We start from the raw sequence: 20,821 nt of genomic DNA on the forward strand, positions 1-20,821 counted from the left end.
AAACCCCATGAATAGGGAATGCCCCAGAAGATCACAACGAAAGAGATGATGATTCGTCATGTTATGATCTTCAAATACATTCTCCATTTGATTTGAACGCAAGTGAATGCCAATAATGTTCATTAACGTTCATATATATACGCAGTAATGTGTATTATAGCTTGTAATAATACAGAGCGTGCAAAGAACCATTGTATTGTTATTCTTGTGACACTTTACTTTTGTTACCTTGCAAACAAAAATATTTTCACTAGATGCAAATTTATAGAGGGGCACTGACATCTAAACATTTTCAAGAAATCACTTTATTTTCAACCATATGAACAGAAAGTGCAAAAGTATATTTTAGGATATACAAAACAACTTTAAAGGGAATGCTGGAAGTTACCAATACTACAATAAAAACTGGAATGGGGAACTGAGACAATCAACATAAGGATCAATGAAAAAAAAAAATATATATATATATGAGGACACACATCTGTTAATCCTAAATAAATAATTCAAAGTAAATACAGTAAAGAATTTCTGTAGGAGCTGAAAAATATAAACCAAAAAGGTCTGTATGACCTTCCTAGCAGTGTTTGGTCATGAAAATGCAAAAATCTGGGAACATTATTAAGAATGATTTTAAAGCTGATTTTACTTCGGTCCAGGGATATTTTGGAGCCTATAAAAAGGGAAGAAAGTGTGAAAACATATCACATCAGCCTAAGGACTTTTAAAATAGTGTTGTTTTTCTTTACCATCAGAAGCTAAAGATGCATGTTAAAAGAAAACCCATACAAGATACTGCAAAAGAAAAAGCATACAATCAAATTCTTGAATGTTGAAGACTGTTCACAAGCAAGTTTCAGTTCACCAAAATAAGATCACGGAACTTCACACATGTTGTTTGCAGTTGGAGGGTTCTAAAGCAAAACACAACTGTGTCCAGCAACCTGAAGAGCATAATTCTGTACATCAATAAATTTCTTCATTATAACTAGGAACCTTTCTGTACATAAATAGGAATAATATAATATTTCTCACATCTATTTCTTCCCAGCTGATCTTTCATGCATTGAAAGTAAAAAAGTGAACACCATTTAAAACCTCTATAGCATGAAGAAGCGCAACAGAACTTACAACTAATTCACTTTCAATTACATTTTCTTTTTTTTATAAAGGTTAGTAAGGTGTTCTGAGGGCTTGGCATGCTCAAAGTCTTGAGCACCACGTCATCCATCTTGTCACAGTGAATTTCGGTTAATTTCTAGCTGCGATGACAACCGACAAAGCTACACCTCCAATCGCGACAGCTGTAGCCCCAAAAAGCCACTTCCAGCTGATACTCTGAAAAAAGATAAAATTAAAAGAATTATTTCATACAAAATCAAAATGGTCATTAATTACTCACCCTGTGGTTTTAAAGCTGTATAGTTATGTTTCTCTCCCTTCTCAAGTCATTTGAAAGCTTTGTGTGATGAACAAATAAAAATCTAATATTTTATTGGCTGATAATTTACCACTCTCCAGTGAAGTTTGAGTCATTGAGTTACTCGAGAATCAGATTAATTCGATTTGTCAATAAAGCATTCAGGCTGATTTGTTAACCAGATTAGCAAGTTGACTGAAAATGAACACCTCAAAAGAATTACAGAGGAAAAAAAAAAAAAAAAAAAGTATATTTCAATGCTTTTGCATTCTCTGGCAAATCTTTTGCAGTCCTGCTCTAAACTGTAATGGAAATAATAAAGTGGGAGGGAAAATGCTACATTTGTTGGGGGAAAGCAACACATTTGCAAGAGAACAAAGTTTATCGGGGAACACAACACTTTTGCCAGAGAATGTAAAGTTCCTCTGGGGAACAACACTTGCAAGGGAACGCAAAATTTCTTGGGGGATCGCAACACTTGAAAGAGAATGCAAAATTTCTCAGACAAATGCAACATTTTTGCAAGTGAGCGTAAAATTTCCTCTGACGAATGCAACACTTGCAAGAAAATGCAAAGTTTCTCAGGGGAACGCAACACTTGAAAGAGAACGCAATGTTTCTCTGGGAGCTCAACACTTTTGAAAAATAATACAAAGTTTCTATGGGGAACAACACTTTTGCAAGAGAACGCAAAGTTTCTCTGAGGAACGCAACACTTGCAAGAGAACGCAAAGTTTCTTGGGGGAATGCAACACTTTTGCAAGAGAACACAGTTCCTCGGGGGAACAACACTTTTGCAAGAGAATGCAACGTTTCTCGGGGGAAAGCAACATTTTTGAAAGAACGCAAAGTTTCTTGGGGGAAATCGCAACACTTGAAAGAGAATGCAAAGTTTCTCAGATGAATGCAACACTTGAAAGAAAATGCAAAGTTTCTCTGGGGAACGCAACACTTGCAAGAGAACGCAAAGTTTCTCTGGGAGCTAAACACTTTTGAAAAATAATACAAAGTTTCTATGGGGAACAACACTTTTGAAAGAGAACGCAAAGTTTCTCTGAGGAACGCAACACTTGCAAGAGAACGCAAAGTTTCTTGGGGGAATGCAACACTTTTGCAATAGAACACAGTTCCTCGGGGGAACAACACTTTTGCAAGAGAATGCAAAGTTTCTCGGGGGGAAAAACACTTCAGAGAGAATGCAAAGTTTCTCAGGGGAAAGCAACATTTTTGAAAGAACGCAAAGTTTCTCAGGGGAACAACACTTGCAAGAGAGCGCAAAATTTCTTGGGGGAAATCGCAACACTTGAAAGAGAATGCAAAGTTTCTCAGACGAACGCAACACTTGAAAGAGAACGCAAAGTTTCTCTGGGAATTGCAACACTTTTGCAAGAGAATGCAAAGTTCCTCTGGGGAACAACACTTGCAAGGGAACGCAAAATTTCTTAGGGGAACATAACACTTGAAAAAGAATGCAAAGTTTCTCTGGGAAACGCAACACTTTTGCAAGAGAACGCAAAGTTTCTCAGACGAACGCAACACTTTTGCAAGCGAGCGTAAAGTTTCCTCTGGCGAATGCAACACTTGCAAGAGAACGCAAAGTTTCTCAGGGGAAAAACATTTGCGAGAGAACACAATTTCTCAGGAGAAAGCAACATTTTTTAAAAGAGAACGCAAAGTTTCTCGGGGGAACAACACTTGCGAGAGAACGCAAAGTTTCTTGGGGTATCGCAACACTTGAATGAGAACGCAAAGTTTCTCTGGGAAACGCAAAGCTTGCAAGAGAATGTAAAGTTTCTCAGACGAATGCAACATTTTTGCAAGCAAGCGTAAAATTTCCTCTGGCGAATGCAACACTTGCAAGAACATGCAAAGTTTCTCGCGGGAACGCAACACTTTTGCGAGAGAGAACACAGTTCCTTGGGGGAACAACACTTTTGCAAGAGAATGCAAAGTTTCTCAGGGGAAAAACACTTGCGAGAGAACACAAAATTTATCTGGGGAGTGCAACACTTTTGCAAGAGAATGCAAAGTTTCTCAGATGAATGCAACACTTGCAAGCGAATGCAAAGTTTCTCGGGGGAACGCAACACATTTGCAAGAGAACACAAAGTTTCTCAGGGGAACGCAACATGCAAGAGAACGCAAAGTTCTCAAAGTTTTTAAATAATTAAAAAGAACAAAGTTTCTCCAAGGAACAACACTTGCGAGAGAATGCTAAGTTTCTCGGGGAAACAAAACTTGTGAGAGAGCGGGAAGTTTCTCAGTGGAACGCGATACTTTTGCAAGAGTATGCAAAGTTTCTCTGAGGAACGCAACACTTGCAAGAGAACGCAAAGTTTCTCTGGGAGCCCAACACTTCTGAAAAAGAATACAAAGTTTCTATGGGGAACAATACTTTTGCAAGAGAACGCAAAGTTTCTCTGGGGAACGCAACACTTTTGCAAGATAACACAAAGTTTCTTGGGGGACCACAACACTTTTGTGAGAGAATGCAAAGTTCTTGGGGAAATGCAATACTTTTGTTGGGGAACGAACAGCTGCGTACAAGTTTGGAATGCAATGAGGGTGATAAAGTACTTTTTTTTTTATCTCTTTAACAGGTTAAGGCATAAACATGCACTTTGTCATTTGTAAACCCCAGTTCCTTTTGAAAGTAAACATATGCAGCCTCATAACCAAATAAACAAACAGAGCATAGTGTTAAATAGTTTGAATAGGGACAGTTCATGCTCTTACCCATGAGGACTTGGCACGGTGTTTCTGCACACTGGAGTTTGACGGGTTACCCAGCATCTTTTTATACATGGCCTGTTCAGCTCCTTTCTGCTCAGAGTGTTTCTTCACAAGCTTCGACAGCTCAGCGTGGATGGTCTGCCGAGGAAAGGGCAGAGAGAATGAAAATTGTGTGGTGGTGGTGGTGGGGGGTTAAACTTCAGACTGGTGGAGCTGCTGCTCACTGCAGCACACTAACACATTTGGGCGGCACGCAAATAATTAAAAATGACAATGCTGTCGGAGATTGAGTGAAAGCCTAACAAAAGACAAGATATAAAACAATTCAAGATTAAAACCACATTCACATTTTTCCCAATATCAGCTGCAATGACACAGAAGAAAAAAGCAGAAGTGAAAGCATCTTGTACTGAAGAAACATGTCTTTATATAGGTCACACACATTTGTATGATCATTTTTCTCTTATATGACCTCAAAATAAAGACCCTGGTTATAGCCAATGACTGTGCAGGCAATATGCAAGAATGCAATTTCGATTTTGTTATATTCAGTTTGTGTTTAAAAACAGTTTACCAATTAATTTTGAGTCATCACTACAAATTTCATGGGATTCACTTGTAAATTCTTCAAGTGAATCTGAATCAATCAGATTTGACCAAATCACCAAATCAAAAAAAGTTTATCAATTTGTTTTAAACAATGATTAATTTGCAAACTAAATCATTCAAATCCCTGATCCTCACTTAAAAAGTAGCATTATGTTAAAGAAACTGCTAAATCAATGCGGTAACCTACAAACATAAAAATTACAGTCCAAAATATGATGTTAAACAATGTATGGCTAATTAGATTAAATAGACTGTCATTATTGTTAATTAGCAAGGAGCAAGGACTGTGAATGGCATCTTAAATGTAGACTTTCAGGAGCCGCCTGATTCAAAATATACCATGACAACCTGCCATTTAGTTTAATTAGTGCTAAAGTTTAATTACTGGCTAATGACTTAAACAAGTAGGGTAAAGGCAAACTGAAGAGAGGAGACCAGAGTGGATTAAGGAAATCTGTAAAGGCCAGACACACGAGAAGAGAAGGGTGTAAATGTGCAGACGTAGGTGGCTTGGCAGTGGCAGGCTGGTCACACAGCAGAAAGCCGTGGAAGTCAGGAGCTGTCAGATGGTGGGACACAGGGAACCTCATCCGTCCGCCTGTGTAAGCAGAGCAGGCCAACGCTGCTTTAGATATGGCAAGTGTGCAGAGGGATCCAGTTATTTATAGACATGGAAAGAAATGCGATCCTAGGAGTTTTTGAACACTCTGTTCTGTCTGCAGACAGGCTGTATTTGGGGGTCTGCAGCTCCATCTGCAGGTTATAATGAGAAATGCACGTTTCTGGACCTGTTATACAAGTAATTCTCAACAGATTCCAATTTTCGATAAAACACAAATGATCATAATGTTTCATGAACAATAAAATACAATAAAAATAAGTAAAATAAAATTGTTCTGAACAGATACCAATTTTCAATAACACAATTTATTATATTTATATAATACCAAATAAAATAAGATAAAATAAAACAGATAAAATAAGATATAAAAATAAGACGTAAACATGTTTTAATAAAACGACTTATAATAAAATACAAAACAAAATATAATAAAATAAAGATAAGGATAACAAAAAACATAAAATGAAACAAAAATAAGATACCAATTTTCCAATAAAATTGGTACTTAAACCTTGTGCTGTGTTAAAAACCCTGTAACACCTTTTGTGTTCCCGGTCAAAAATGACTAGCCTAGAGAAAAATAGCTCATAAATCTCTCTTTATTCTATATTATCATCAAATATTGGATTCAATCTTTTGGCAACTTGTTTTCTTTCAACTAGGACAGGGTTTGTATTTATTTTTGAAACAGATGGATCATAGGCCTCATTGATCTGAGGATAAAGTTCATCTCTATGAAAAAGCCTGTAACACTTAAAATAGTTTGTGTCCATGAATGTGTGTGTAAAATTTTCATTTTAAAGTGAACTAATCCTTTAATTATATGTTTTACGTGTTGCAGTTTTATTGAGTAGGTCATCCAATAACAGAAATGAGTGATTTACACCAATAATGTGATAAGGCTGCTGGGCAATCAACCCTGGTTGTAGAGCAAATGAAGACACTATGGCAAACAGGCTATAATATGATAATGATAATACAAATGACCCTTTTAAACATCAGTGAAGGCATACTGCCAGTCACAGTAGGGGGGTGAGGCATGATATGTTTGGGCATGTGGTTGCGAGTTAGTGCACTCATTTCGAAATTATATAAAATATCCAAGGTTGGATTTAGTTTGATATTTGGATTATTTTTATAAGATCCCATGAGTCCTGAAAAATTTGATTTCAACTATTTCTGAAGAGCTTCTTTTATAAAGAACACCTCATTCTCACATAACGCAGTGAGTCAGCCCCTGCATAGAGTGAATAATTGATTCTTGAGCCATCAAGCCATCAATTGAGGTACCAACCATTTCAGCACCACCGCCATGGACAGCACCTGGTAACGTCGCACGTAAAGGCTGATTTATACTTCTGCGTCGGACCTACGCTGGAGCCTCTGCGCCGTAGGCGTATGTTTTCATTTATACTTCTGCATTGTTGACCGCGTCGACATGCATGCAGACCGCAAGTAGGCAGTGTCTGCGTTCATGTTGAGTATCAAGGAAGAAGAGGCTTGTCATGTACGTTGTCAGTGATGGCGGCAATAGGCAACGACTTTTGTTGCAGTTAGATGCCGTGTGTCTCCTGAAACAGAGCGTTTTTTTATTCCTGTGACAGTTAAAAATGCTTGCTCTTGTCCGCGCCAGTTTTTGACCTGAGGAAGGGGTTCTAGCAGACCAATCATGGCGCTTGCGGTCCACGTTACATTTTTGGAGAGGTGCACGTCAGGCTACGTCGTAGGCTACGTGTGCTACTCACAGCCTACGCCGTACACTTGATGCAGAAGTATAAATCAGCCTTTAGAAGGTATACCTTAAGCAACCTCCTAAGGTATAGTTCTTGGAACACACCTAGAAAAAGAGCCTTCGTAGAGCGTTAAGAGAACGCTATCGGGAAACGCACCTCAGATCCATGAGGCCTGCAATCAGTCAGTTTCAGAAATAAATACAAAACCTGTCCTAACTGAAAGAAAACAAGTTGACAAAAAATTTAATCCAATATTTAGTGATAATATAGAGTAATGAGAGATTTATAAGCAATTTTTTGTAGGCAAATTACTAAAATTCTCAAAATATTTTGGGGAAGTAGTTACATTATACCCTGGGTGAGTAAAGTCAGTAAGTTTTAGTCCAATGCGATAACGTTAAGATACAAAATAAAATATTAGTTCTAAACAGATACCAATTTTCAATAAAACATAATATAATCAATACAAAATAAAATAGTAATAAGATAAAAATAAGGAAATATATAAATTAAAATATAAAATAAATAAAACAAAATAAAAATAAGATTAAGACAAAATAAGATATAAAAATAAAAAATAAAACAAATATAAAATAAGATAAATAAAAACAATATTAACTGTGACAGATTTACTGAAATCAGTTCTGTAAAACTGTCACTTGTATTACCTTGTTACTTGGCTCCAACTTCAAGGCCCTTTTCAGTGTTTTAATGGCTTCAGCATACTCGCCCTGCAGAGCCAGTACCTGCCGACACAAAAACACACATCACATGTCAGCACTTTTTAACCTCAACACATCTCAAGCTTTTTTTTTTTTCTGTGCTGTGGCTGAAAACCTAAATGGAACCAAATGACTCAACAACTCGCTTTCACTGTGTCCAAAAACTGGGAGTGCATTACTATTTAATGAGCGTGAGTGAAAATGATACGCATCTGAACCCAGGAAACCAACCTTGCCTTTGCGGAACAGGGCTTTGACATTGTCCGGCTGGTGCGCCAGGACGGAGACGCAGGAGCGCAGTGCGGCTTCATAGTGATCTAGCTTGAGTTGAGCAGCGGCCATATTGTTGAGACATTTCACCTTCATGTCCAAAAGTTCCTCCTCTTCTTGTTGACTGATATCCACTAAAGATACCAAATGATTGCAGATGTAACCCTAAAACGATTTATTTAGAACTAAACGGAATGAATCATGAATGAAGCAGTATCACCTCTGGAACTGGCTTCAGTTATCTGTAGTGCAATTCCATACGAGTTGACTGCAAAGGCGTAGTCAGCACGCTGGTAGTGGACGTTTCCCCGCTCTCGCTTTCTGTTGGCCAAACTGATTCTCTCCAAGGGCGGCATGAGCTCCAGGTCTGGGGCATCATCTGCCGACAACAGCTGCACCTCCAGGATGAGATTAGCATCAGGAGGCACAGCAGGAGTAGAGCTGAGAGAAGAGGGGAATGCAGAGGATGTTTATCGTGAAACATATTGCTGCGACGTCACATTTACATACACTACTGTTACTGTTTCTGAAAGAAGTCTCTTATGCTTACCAAAGCTACATTTATTTAATAAACAAATACAGTAAAAACTGAAATACTGTGAAATATTGAAATATATGTTTTCTTTTTTAATATATTTAAAAATGTAATTTATTCCTGTGATGCAAAGCTGAATTTTCAGCATCATTTTACTCCAGTCTTCAGTGTCACATGATCCTTCAGAAATCATTCTAATATGATGATTTGTTGCTCAAGAAACAATTTATTATTATCAATCTTAAAACCCTTTGAGCTGCTTAATACTTTTGTGGAAACAGTGATACATTTTTTTCAGGATTCTTTGATGAAGTTCAAAAGAACAGCATTTATTTGAAATAGTAATTTTTAGGGCTGCAAAGATTAATCGTGATTAATCGTTTGCAAAATAAAAGTCTGTGTTTACGTAATATATATGTGTGTGTTCTGTGTATAATAATTATGTATACATAAATACACACACATACAGGTATAAAGTTTAGAAATATATGCATGTATTATAAATATATATATTTATATATATTTTATGTTACATATAAACAAATATTTTATATATAAATATAACATTTTTCTTAAAGTCCCTGTAAAGTCAATTCTGAGAATTCTTTCTAAACACTTTATAAATGTTACAAATGTATTGCTAAAACACATTACAAAGCGTGTGAATTGAGTAATGCTTAATTGTGAAGTTAGAGCGTTAAACAGTTTTTCACCAAGTCTCTGCTCAGGATTTTTTGGGCGGAGCTAAGACGGGGGTCTAATGACGCACATCGTCCCCCGAGCATAGCCCCTCCCCTAACACTATATAACTGTCGATGACGCACCGAGCGTGGCGCCGCCTCTACAGCGGTTCACTCGCTGTGTCTCGAGCCTATGGTCTCGAGTGTCATTACAGTCATACAGCCCTTTGTACATTTAGCTAGTAATGCCTTCGTCACGCAAATGCATATAACATGGTTGTTATAATATACAATACAGCTCGGTCTTCTTATTTCCTCCCGTCTCGCGGCACCGTCATTTGTCGACTCGAAAACAGTCCGGCAGTAGGCTACGTGCCCAACACCAATGAGTGTAAGTTACAGAGTTTGCGTATGTTATAATTAGTAGGTAGTCCACAGTAACTCTACTAAATTGTGCAACCCTCAAACGTGATTCTTTTGTTTATATGCATCAGTATGTTTGACTCATTAGACAAGTAAGTTGAGACGGCAGCTCTGGCGAGTGGGTGTGGTTTCAGCGCCGACAGCGGACACGCCCCCAGCGTTTGAGAGCAGAGAGCGCTGCCTATTTTTTCGAGATTTTGATAACTTATTTCATTTACTTGCAGATTTTTTTAATCATTCAAATTTGGCTGGGTGGTTAATAACACATTTTTCTGTGGTGTGAAAAGCTCAAAACACATACTTTAAAATGACTTTACAGGGACTTTAAATATATACATGAATGTGTGTGTATTTATATATACATAATTATTATACACAGAACACACACATATATATTACGTAAACAACCAAAATCGCGATTAATCGTTGCAGCCCTAGTAATTTTCATAACATTTATAATTGTCTTTACTGTCACTTTTGATCAATTTAATGTATCCTTGCTGAATATAAGTATTAATTTCTTTAAAAAATATATATATATATATTTAATTTTACACACATATACACACAAAAAAGTATTCATTTTATTATACAAATACTAAACAATTTTAAACATTACTAATTTATATCAAATTACAAAGAAATATATATATATAATCTAACCTGCCAAGGGCACCGTACGTGTATTTAGCACCTGCTTCAATCAAAGCCTTTTCGCCAATTTCCATCAGCTGTACAGTGAGATCCAGCCCCTAATTATAACAGGAACAACAAAACATGTTTTCAACTGAGGGCACTTAAAATGTAAGAAAAAATATAAATTTTAAATACAGGTAATATTTAAAAAATATATACTAGATAATATTCTAAAAATGTAATGTTTTATAATATAATATATAATATAATATAATATAATATAATATAATATAATATAATATAATATAATATAATATAATATAATATAATATAATATAATACCTGGAGGACATCCCCATCACCAAGGGTAAAAGATAAGTTTGGCAGCTCTTCTACCACAGTTCCATCAGTAAGACTGGTTTTAAGATGAATTGTGACATTTTGGCCTCTATGGGGTCTGCTGTCTGGACCAGCTCCGGGTTCCAGAACTTTCTTTTTAAGCTGCCCATTTCCTGTGTATTCAAACAGAAAATGTTTTAAAACAAGCTAAATATCGCCATCATACTTCACCCAGCCACTGCGCTATCCAGACATGAATATGCTGTGAAAAATGTGCTTGACTACACCATCAGCATGGACATTTGCCCATAGTGTTCATCTAAATCAATTAAAGTGTTAGTTCACTCAAAAATGAAAATTCAGTCATTAAAGGGATAGTTCACCCAAAAATGAAAATTTGATGTTTATCTGCTTACCCCCAGCGCATCCAAGATGTAGGTGACTTTGTTTCTTCAGTAGAACACAAATGATGATTTTTAACTCCAACTATTGCCGTCTGTCAGTCAAATAATGCGAGTGGATGTGAACTTCTACTATAAGAGTAAATAAAACTTGCACAGACAAGTTAATTAAACCCTGCGGCTTGTGACGGCACATCCACTTGGTGAGGTTTGATCGCGCTCTGACAATGGCAGTGATGTCTCGCGCATATACTTCAACGAGTGCTAGACATAACTGCCGTTGTCAGAGCACGATCATACCTCACTAACGAGGACATAGTGGTGTTTTAGAGGTAAAAAAATGATACAAATACTGTTTGGTTTCTTGTACAAACCGATCGTTTCGTGTCTTATGACATCAATATGTCGCATTATTTGACTAACAGACGGCAGCGGTTGGAGTTAAAAATCATCATTTGTGTTCTACTGAAGAAACAAATTCACCTACATCTTGGATGCGCTGGGGGTAAGCAGATAAACATCAAATTTTCATTTTTGGGTGAACTATCCCTTTAATTACTCACCCTCATGTCGTTCCACACTCGTAAGACCTTCGTTCATCTTCAGAACACAAATTAAGATATTTTTGATAAAATCCAATGGCTCAGTGAGGTCTCTATTGCCAGCAAGATAATTTACACTTTCAGATGTCCGAAAAGCTAAGTTACAGTATATTTAAAACAGTTCATGTGACTAAAGTGGTTCAACCTTAATGTTATGAAGCGAAGAGAATACTTTTTGTGCACCAAAAAAAAAAAAAAAAAAAAAAATAACGACTTTATTCAACAACACCTAGTGATGGGCGATTTCAAACATGGCTTCATGAAGCTTTTAAGCTTTACGAATCTTTTGTTTTTAATCAGTGGTTCGGAGAATGTATCAAACTGCCAAAGTCACATTAACTATTGAAGTTTCAAAACACGTATGGTGAAATGAAGCTTCTTTTACTGAAATCACGTTCCAAAATCGCGCTCTGAACCACTGATTCGAAACAAAAGATTTGCAAAGCTTCATGAAGCAGTGTCTTAAAATCAGCCATCACTAGATATTGTTGAAAAGTTATAGTTTTTTTGGTGCACAAAAAGTATTCTCGTCACTTTATAATATTAAGGTTGAACCACTGTAGTCACATGTACTGTTTTAAATATGTCTTTAGTAGCTTTCTGGGCATCTGAAAGTGTTAATTATCTTGCTGTCAATGCAGGCCTCACTGAGCCATCGGATTTCATCAAAAATATCTTATTTTGTGTTCCAAAGATGTACGATTAATGACAGAATTTTATTTTTTGGATGAACTAACCCTTAAGTTTTGTATTTGTATTATTACATTGCATTATCTATTTTTATATTACGTGTTCTTATTGTAAAGCTCTTTGTATCATTGTTTTGAAAGGTGCTATATAAATAAATTAAATGAAATTTTAAATAATTAATGAATTAGCCTATTGCTGCCTAAATTACTTGGGGCGGGGTTGGGGGTACCTAAAACATCCAGCCACTCTTCCGGTTCTGCAGAAGGGGTTTGATCGGCAACTGCGTCTGCTTTTGTAGCGTCTTTAGCCGAATTGTTTTTCTTCTTTCCTCCACCTGCGTCTTCTAAAGGCGGGAGGTCGTCATCCACATCCTCTTCTACATCTTCCAACATTTCAAAGTCTTCCCCACTATCGAGCAGCAAGGCATGTCCAGATTTCTTATCTGATGGCGCCACCTCTTGGTTATCAGCAGAGCCATTCACAACCTCACCGTCGGCCATCTAGACTCACGTTCTACAGGACCAAAACAACAAGTTTCCTTATTGCCCTTCCAAACCCCATTGAACACAAAAACAGATGTTTAGCTGAATGCTCAAGCTGCTCTTTTCCATATATTGAAAGTGAATGTAACCAAAAAAAATCAAGTTCCAAAAAAACGGCATTAAGTTTCAATTTACTATTATTGTATGGAAAAGAGCAGCTTGGACATTCTGCTAAACATCTCTTTTTGTGTTTCACAGTTAAACATGTTTCCTCCCACCTGTTGTTTAACATACACACATTTACGCATCACTTTACATGGATTTCTAGGATAAGCTCAAAGTTTTTTTGAAACGAAAATCTTCAGAGAAAAGGTCAGCCTGTGACCTTACACATAAAGTGAAAATCTAGAAGAATCAGCACACAATCGCTGCCAACAATCTCTGTAAATAATAAACCGACAGTGGTTAAGCTTTAACTACCAATTATTTCACAAGCATTTTTGCTTGTGCACAATATAATATAAGCCTATTTATTCCTGTTTAACATTCTATATAATATTATATATATATATATATATATATATACACACATGCAAAAACATGGTATTCCCATGGTACTTTTTTAAAAAGAAACCATAATTATTGCAGAATAAGCAAAAACTTTATGCGAAAGAAAATATTGGTATAATGGTCTTTTTTTTAATTGTTTGTATGTTGTATGTTTCTTTTCTAATGGACCTTGAGTCCGGAAATAAAAGTTGAATGAATGAATGAATGAATGAATATATTTGAATAAACCTTTCTTTATCGTGCATATTTTAAGTGTGAATAGGCTAATTAAACCCTTACAAAAATGCTGTAGTAGCACTTTGGTACTTAATAATTACCGCATTGACAATCCATGGTATTTATATGATACTCCAAGTAACCCATATTACATTGGTACACGAGCAAAACAACAACACGGTTTTACCATGGTACTTTTTGAAGAAGAAGTCGTAATTGTCGTAGAATGAGCTAAAACATTATTATTAAAATATATTAATTTAAACACAGTTTAAAATAAATTATATTTTATATGCATCTTATAAGTGTGAATGTCAAGTTGTAATTTGAGTGCAATTTAATCCTGCAATTTAAGACAGCAATAAAAAATACATTTTGTAATTAATTATGAGTGGGAGAGCATGCATTCATAAAATTTAAAACTCAGTAATATTTTGCAGAAACTACAGCTTTTCCAGAACATTCCAGCAACTTTGATAACGAGCTCGCGCTCTGCACGCGCCACAACTCACTGCGTTACGCACAGTGTAAAGACCCTATGGTAAAGACACAACTTTCGTTTGAAGGTTTATGTGCAGTAAAATGTTTTAAAAGTGTGGTGAACATGGAAAGAGATTAACATACTTACCGCAATGTGAGGGACAATCTGCTTGGAGCTGCGCAGTAACAACTTTGACAACAAAACAAGATCAATCTGTGCAACTTCCGGGTAAAGGTCAACGGTCAATCCCGACAAGTACAAAATAAAAGTCATACAGTCAAGGTCGCTACTGCAGGGGACTTTTATACTAAATAATAATAAGAAGAAGTTGTCGCTTATGCTCACCAAGGCTGCATTTATTTATTTAAATATACAAAAACAGTAATATTGTGAAATATTATTACAATTTAAAACAACAGTTTTCTATTTGAATATATTGTAAAAAGTAATCTATTCCTGTGATGCAAAGCTGAATTTTCAGCAGTCTCAAATCTTAAGTGTCACATGATCGTTCAGAAATAATTTTAATATGCTAATTTGCTGCTCAAGAAACATTTATTATTATACATTTTGAAAACAGTTGTGTACATTTTTTTTTCAGGATTCTTTGATTAATAGAAAGTTCAAAAGAACAGCATTTATCTGAAATAAAAAGCTTTTGTAACATTATCACTACAGTTCAAATGTTTGGGATCAGTACGATTTTTTTTCTTTCACAATAATGAAATTAATAACTTTATTCAGCAAGGATGCATTACATTTATCAAAGACATTTATAATGTTACAAAAGATACTATTAATCAAAGAATTGTTTTCAACATTGATAATAATGTTTCTTGAGCAGCAAATCAGCATATTAGAATAATTTCTGAAGGATCATGTGACACTGAAGACTGGAGTAATGATGCTGAAAATTCAGCTTTGCATTAGAGGAATAATTACATTTAAAATAAATTCAAATAGAAAACTAATAATATTTTACAATATTAGACTACTGTTTTTTTGTGTCTGTTTGTTTTTGTGTAAGAAGTATATATATATTTATATATTGGTGTGTGTGTGTACTTATACTATGTACTATATATATATATATATATATATATATATATATATATATATATATATATATATATATATATATATAAAATGTACACACACACACACACCAATCTGGCATAACATTATGACCACTGACAGGTGAAGTGAATAACACTGATGATCTCTTCATCATGGCACCTGTTGGATATATTAGGAAGCAAGTGAACATTTTATCCTCAGAGGTTGATGTGTTAGAAGCAGGAAAAATGGGCAAGAAGAAGGGATTTGAGCAAGTTTGACCAAATTGTGATGCTAGACGACCGGGTCAGAGCATCTCCAAAACTGCAGCTCTTGTGGGATGTTCCCGGTCTGCAGTGGTCAGTATCTATCAAAAGTGGTCCAAGGAAGGAACAGTGGTGAACCGGCGACAGGGTCATGGACAGACAAGGCTCAGTGATGCATGTGGGGAGCGAAAGCTGGCGGTGTGGTCCAACAGACGAGCTACTGTAGCTCAAATTGCTCAAAAAGTTAATGCTGGTTCTGATAGAAAGATGTCAGAATACACAGTGCATCATAGTTTGTTGCGAATGGGGCTGCATAGCTGAGACCAGTCAGAGTGCCCATGCTGACCCCTGTCCACCGCTGAAAGCACCAACAGTGGACATGTGAGCATCAGAACTGGACCACGGAGCAATGGAAGAAGATGGCCTGGTCTGATGAATCACATTTTCTTTTACATCACGTGGATGGCCGGGTGCGTCGCTTACCTGGGGAACACATGGCACCAGGATGCACTATGGGAAGATGGGTAGAAGGCAAGCCGGTGGAGGCAGTGTGATGCTTTGGGCGATGTTCTGCTGGGAAACCTTGGGTCCTGCCATCCATATGGATCTTACTTTGACACGTACCACCTATCTAAGCATTGTTACAGACCATGTACACCCTTTCATGGAAACAGTATTCTCTGTGTCCTCTTTCAGCAGGATAATGCGCCCAAAGCAAAAATGGTTCAGGAAGGGTTTAAGGAGCACAACAAAGAGTTTGAGGTGTGGACCTGGTCTCCAAATTCCCCAGATCTTAATCCAATCGAGCATCTGTGGGATGTGCTGAACAAACAAGTCCGATCCATGGAGGCCCCACCTCACAACTTACAGGACTTAAAGGATCTGCTGCTAACATCTTGGTGCAGATACCACAGCACATCTTCAGGGGTCTAGTGGAGTCCATGCCTCCACGGTTCAGGGCTGTTTTGGCAGAAAAAGAGGGACCAACACAATATTAGAAAGGTGGTCATAATGTTATGCCTGATCAGTATATATTTACTTCACAAAGTACTTTTTATATATATATTTAATAAATATATATATATATATATATATATATATATATATATATATATATATATATATATATATATATATATATATATATATATATATATATATATAAAACTAATTATAGGCCTATATATATATTTAGTATTTAAAAATGTTTCATATTATTCATATTAAATTATAGGGGATTCTTATTCCATTTAAATAACAAAACTGAAACACGTAAAAATATCAAATTACATTTATTATTGATGCAATCATTTCTTTTTGATAAGCAAATTTTGTTTTTTGTTTTTTTCTCAGTCTAAAGAAACTTTACAATATAGAAACATACAAAGGACATATTTACCTACACAAGACACCTAAGGCCCTAGGACAAAGATCTGAGCTACCCTACTATAAAATACAAAGCAAACCCAAAGGGACAGACTGCTTCATACTGAATACTGTCATGTCGCAAGAAAGGACAATGAAAATTACAGGAGAAATTTCTGTCATTCCCTCCCATGACCCTTCCTGCTCCAAAATACACATTTTCCTCTCAAACGTCTTTCTCATGTTACAATATTATACATCACAACAGAAGTGCAGAGATGGCCAACAATTGGACATTGAAGAACTGAAAGTAGGTCAGTGTGAGCAACTAAACAATTTCAGCCTTCAGAACCTTATCATTTGATGTAAACCGACTCAATATTCTGTTCAGTATTAAAAGCCATTTCCATCACACAAACTAAATATTTGAGGAATTTAAGCTCCGATTGTTATTTTTGAAGAAATAAAAGCATAAACCTGTTGCAGACTTGATTTACAATAAGGGTGAGCATCGACCTGCAGTTTTTTTTGTTGTTTTTTTACAGCAAAAGCATCTCTTTAAAATACAAAAACACAAACAGATTCTTTATAACTTATTTTCAGCTGTACTCATTGGTTGTGACTGACATATCAAAACATGTCAATGATATCAAAATGCATTTTACAGTATTTACAGTAAACCAAAGGTCAGGGGTGAGGGTCAAGAAAGGTTGTGGGCTGCACACCAGACAAACCAAAGACAAGCATGGACATCCCTTCAAAACTTACCAGGATGCTGAGCCTGGTTCTCAGATGGCCAAAATACCAAAATGTCCTTAATACAATCACTGGATAAAAGCATTTTAAACTCGGCTGGTCGACCTAACCATCAAGAAATGTGTGATTTTGAATGTCCCACGATGATCGATTCATTTATCCCGTGATGAAGCACTGATTAAATAATTGTAGGCATGAAATGGCTGCTTTCATGAATTCAATGGGAATTAGTGTCAATTATATACAAAGGAGAATCTCACCAAACCTGTCCAAGTCATATTTTACCCCAAATTCAGAATTAAAGAAAAAAAAATAACAATTTATATATATATATATATCTGCCCAGTCGCTGTTTGGATTTAAATAGACAAATTCTTAAGAGTCTATGATTGGATGATTATTGCTGTGATTATCATGTTTCTAACCTGTTTTATATTTGGCAACAGTTCTTCTAACCCTAATTGATGGAGTGTGTGGCTTTTCATTTCTTAAACAAACATGTAGGAGGACACATCATGGCCATATTCCAGGATGACAATGTCAAGATTCGTCAGGCTCAAATTGTACTCGATGAATAGTTCAGAGAGCATGAAGAATCATTTTCACACATGAATCCAAACATTACATTCATTGAAAGTCTTTGGGATGTGCTGGAGTACACTTTACAGAGTGCTTGACTCTTGCATTGTCAATACAAGATCATGTCTAAAAATTGATGCACCTTCGTGGATCTGATGATGAAATCAGATCTTGATGGAAATAACATCACAACATTTATTTCCATCAAGAGGTGCATCCATTTTCGGTCAAGATCTTTTACTCACAATGCAAGAGTCATAAAATGTTATGATTTTATACTGACAAATAGGCACATTTCATTCCGAGTATATACTGTAAAGCAACAAAAGCCCTTTTTATTATGCAAAATAACTAAATATTCACAGAACATGAGTGTATTTGTTGTACTCCCTATATTTATCCTGATTTATATATACAATTTTTTTTTTTTACATTTTTCAGTAATGTGAATCATAAAAAAACCCTGATGCATAACTAATGTGAAATTTGGGGAATATGCACTCAGTTGTCATGTCAAAATAATTCCGTAATACCAAAAAAATAAAATAAAAAACTGTCCTGAAATAGTCAATTAAATGGATTCTTTTTTACTTTTTTATTGAGGGGTAAAATGTGACCCAGACATCTTTTCATGTGATTTTCCCTCAAATTCCTCATACTGAAACACAAATATGTTGACTGTAAACTCTGCGTTTGGCATCCTAGGGCAACCTCATTTGAAGAAAGAGATGGGACCACAAATGAGTTTCACAGACAAGTAGTGTATTGAAAATACCAATAAGGTCCATGACCAAAAAAAAAAAAAAAAAAAAAAAAGAAAAAAAAGAAAAGTTGTTATATTTACAGACATGGGACTATAGAGCACAAGGAAACTCGTGCTTGTAAGAGCAGCCTGCGTCCAACTACTTTTACAAACACGTGGGTAATATTTCTAAAAAAGACTTGCAAAACAACATGGCAAACACGTAGTGGCAAAATTACAATGAACGTGAATGATATCGCAACTATGTAACGGCAAATCATCAAGAATGGATGGTAAAATGTATTCATTATAGGCCGTTCGTGACCAAGCCAAGGATGGAGCAATACGCGATGGCAGTGAAAATGAAAATGTCACCCTTTTAGACTTTGAAATATACTCCAATTTTTAAATACAGTGCCGACGGGTGCATTAAACCAGTGATTGTAGCCACTTTGCTGACAGAGACACAAAACTGAGGTTGTACATCTCGGTAGTGATGACATCAGTTGGATGAAGAACACAGGAAGAGGTATATGCAAAGACATCTGACGAAACAAATTCAAACAAAAGAGACAAACAAATACCTAAAATCATGTAAACAGAAGTGTCATTGTGCATTTGAATGTGTGCTTATTCTGTCATTGATGTTGTTGAGATACAAATGTGCCCTTTACAGGAAAATCCATAAAATTATGAGTACATCGTCATCATCATCATAGCAATTATGAAAATTATAACAATAATATTATCAATAATATACAAATATATTGTAATGAGACCATTCCTGCCCCTAGCGTCAACAGTTTAGCTTTTTCCATTTTAAAATGTACACAGCAATCAAACAACCGCTAGTTTCAGTGTTTCATTGCCGATAAAAAGACGAAAAAAAAAGATCAAACGGGGCTGAAATAAAGCCACCAGCCTCAATGCTGATGAGCAGCTAGTTATGAAGTGTCTTCCTGGCACAGTCCCACACACACACGCACATGTACAAACACACACACGGCGGTTCAATCAAGAGCCCGATCCAGATACGAAGCCCGGCAGGCAGGTTGAGTCCGTCAGAAGGCTCTTCCTGTGACCTGAGGCCTGCTTCTTTTCGGCTTTGTACTGGGCGTCCTTCGCTCCGTGGCCACACCGACCGGCTGAAGGGCGCCAACCCAGAGTGTTTGAGGGAGTTGTGGGGAGTTGAAGATCGAGCAAATAAAAAACAAAACGACAACATGCCGAACGCAGCAGAGACGAGGAGAACAGGAAGTGGGATGAGGGGGTGGGGTACAAAATAAAATAAAATAAAAAACAAAATAAAAAAAGAAGAATCACACACTCATCGTCATGTTGGGTGAATACTGCAACGAGAAGAGAGGAAGGGGAAAGTGGAGGGACAAAATGAGTCAATGAAGTTGCAGTTGCGAAAACCAGAAATATCATCCGATTTCATTGTATAATGGTTCGATATTTAGATTAACTAAAGTGAATTTAGACATCACAACGTTATAACGTACATGTGAAGCAGGAGAGCGGGGGAGGAGAGATATAGAGCGGGCCGGTGTGACGTAAACTTACACTTTCACTTTGGAATGGGTTTAAGAAGTTGCCTGCCATCTCCCCGTCGTCCCGCGGAGTCCCTGGGGGATTATTCATACCTGCCATGTTGTTCGGAGAGTTCTAGAAATCCAGATGTACGATGATTAGTGACATACACAAAAGTAAATGGTATCCAACAAGAAATGGTAAGAAATTCTGCCTGATATCGATAAGCAGATAACTATTTTCATGTACTGTTATAGACAATAACTGATAAAAAGGCTAATATTAAAATTCTCTACTAGTTTGATTACAAAAATTAAAAACTAAATCAATCATTAAAATGCTACAAGTGATTTAAGCAACACA

General features: G+C 36.3%; 2 protein-coding genes across 4 annotated transcripts in view; both read right to left on the reverse strand.

Annotated features, from left to right (window-relative positions):
* Positions 1-349: 349 nt before the first annotated feature.
* On the reverse strand, positions 350-14,403 carry fkbp8 (FKBP prolyl isomerase 8). Of its 2 annotated transcripts, XM_067396175.1 has the most exons (9): positions 14,309-14,403; positions 12,642-12,925; positions 10,723-10,892; positions 10,408-10,496; positions 8,327-8,547; positions 8,068-8,240; positions 7,783-7,860; positions 4,154-4,288; positions 350-1,335 (listed from the first exon to the last, which is right to left on the reverse strand). In XM_067396175.1, exons 2-9 carry the CDS (start codon positions 12,910-12,912, stop codon positions 1,249-1,251), a joined length of 1,224 nt encoding a protein of 407 aa, XP_067252276.1. In that variant the 5' UTR covers positions 12,913-12,925; positions 14,309-14,403; the 3' UTR covers positions 350-1,248. The 2 variants fall into 2 exon arrangements, with proteins under 2 accessions (XP_067252276.1, XP_067252277.1); XM_067396176.1 differs by lacking the exon at positions 350-1,335 and having other exon boundaries at positions 4,160-5,512.
* Positions 14,404-20,119: 5,716 nt separating this feature from the next.
* Positions 20,120-20,821, reverse strand: part of ssbp4 (single stranded DNA binding protein 4) — a 67,293-nt gene continuing 66,591 nt past the window's right edge. For both annotated transcript variants that reach the window (XM_067398696.1, XM_067398697.1), the window contains 2 exons: positions 20,492-20,593; positions 20,120-20,274 (listed from right to left, as the gene is read on the reverse strand). In XM_067398696.1, coding sequence (XP_067254797.1) covers positions 20,245-20,274; positions 20,492-20,593 — 132 coding nt within the window. In that variant the 3' untranslated portion in view covers positions 20,120-20,244. The remainder of the gene's footprint in view (positions 20,275-20,491; positions 20,594-20,821) is intronic.

This window comes from Chanodichthys erythropterus, chromosome 10 (assembly GCF_024489055.1).
Source record: "Chanodichthys erythropterus isolate Z2021 chromosome 10, ASM2448905v1, whole genome shotgun sequence".
Taxonomy (NCBI): Eukaryota; Metazoa; Chordata; class Actinopteri; order Cypriniformes; family Xenocyprididae; genus Chanodichthys; species Chanodichthys erythropterus.

Excerpts from the sequence above, each read along its gene's own strand:
- fkbp8 (XM_067396175.1), bottom strand. The coding sequence starts at position 12,912 with ATGGCCGACGGTGAGGTTGTGAATGGCTCTGCTGATAACCAAGAGGTG. Across the intron at positions 10,893-12,641 it reads AGAGTGGCTGGATGTTTTAG|GAAATGGGCAGCTTAAAAAG; the intron begins GTACCCCCAACC and ends TTGAATACACAG. Across the intron at positions 1,336-4,153 it reads ACCGTGCCAAGTCCTCATGG|AGTATCAGCTGGAAGTGGCT; the intron begins GTAAGAGCATGA and ends ATCTTTTTTCAG.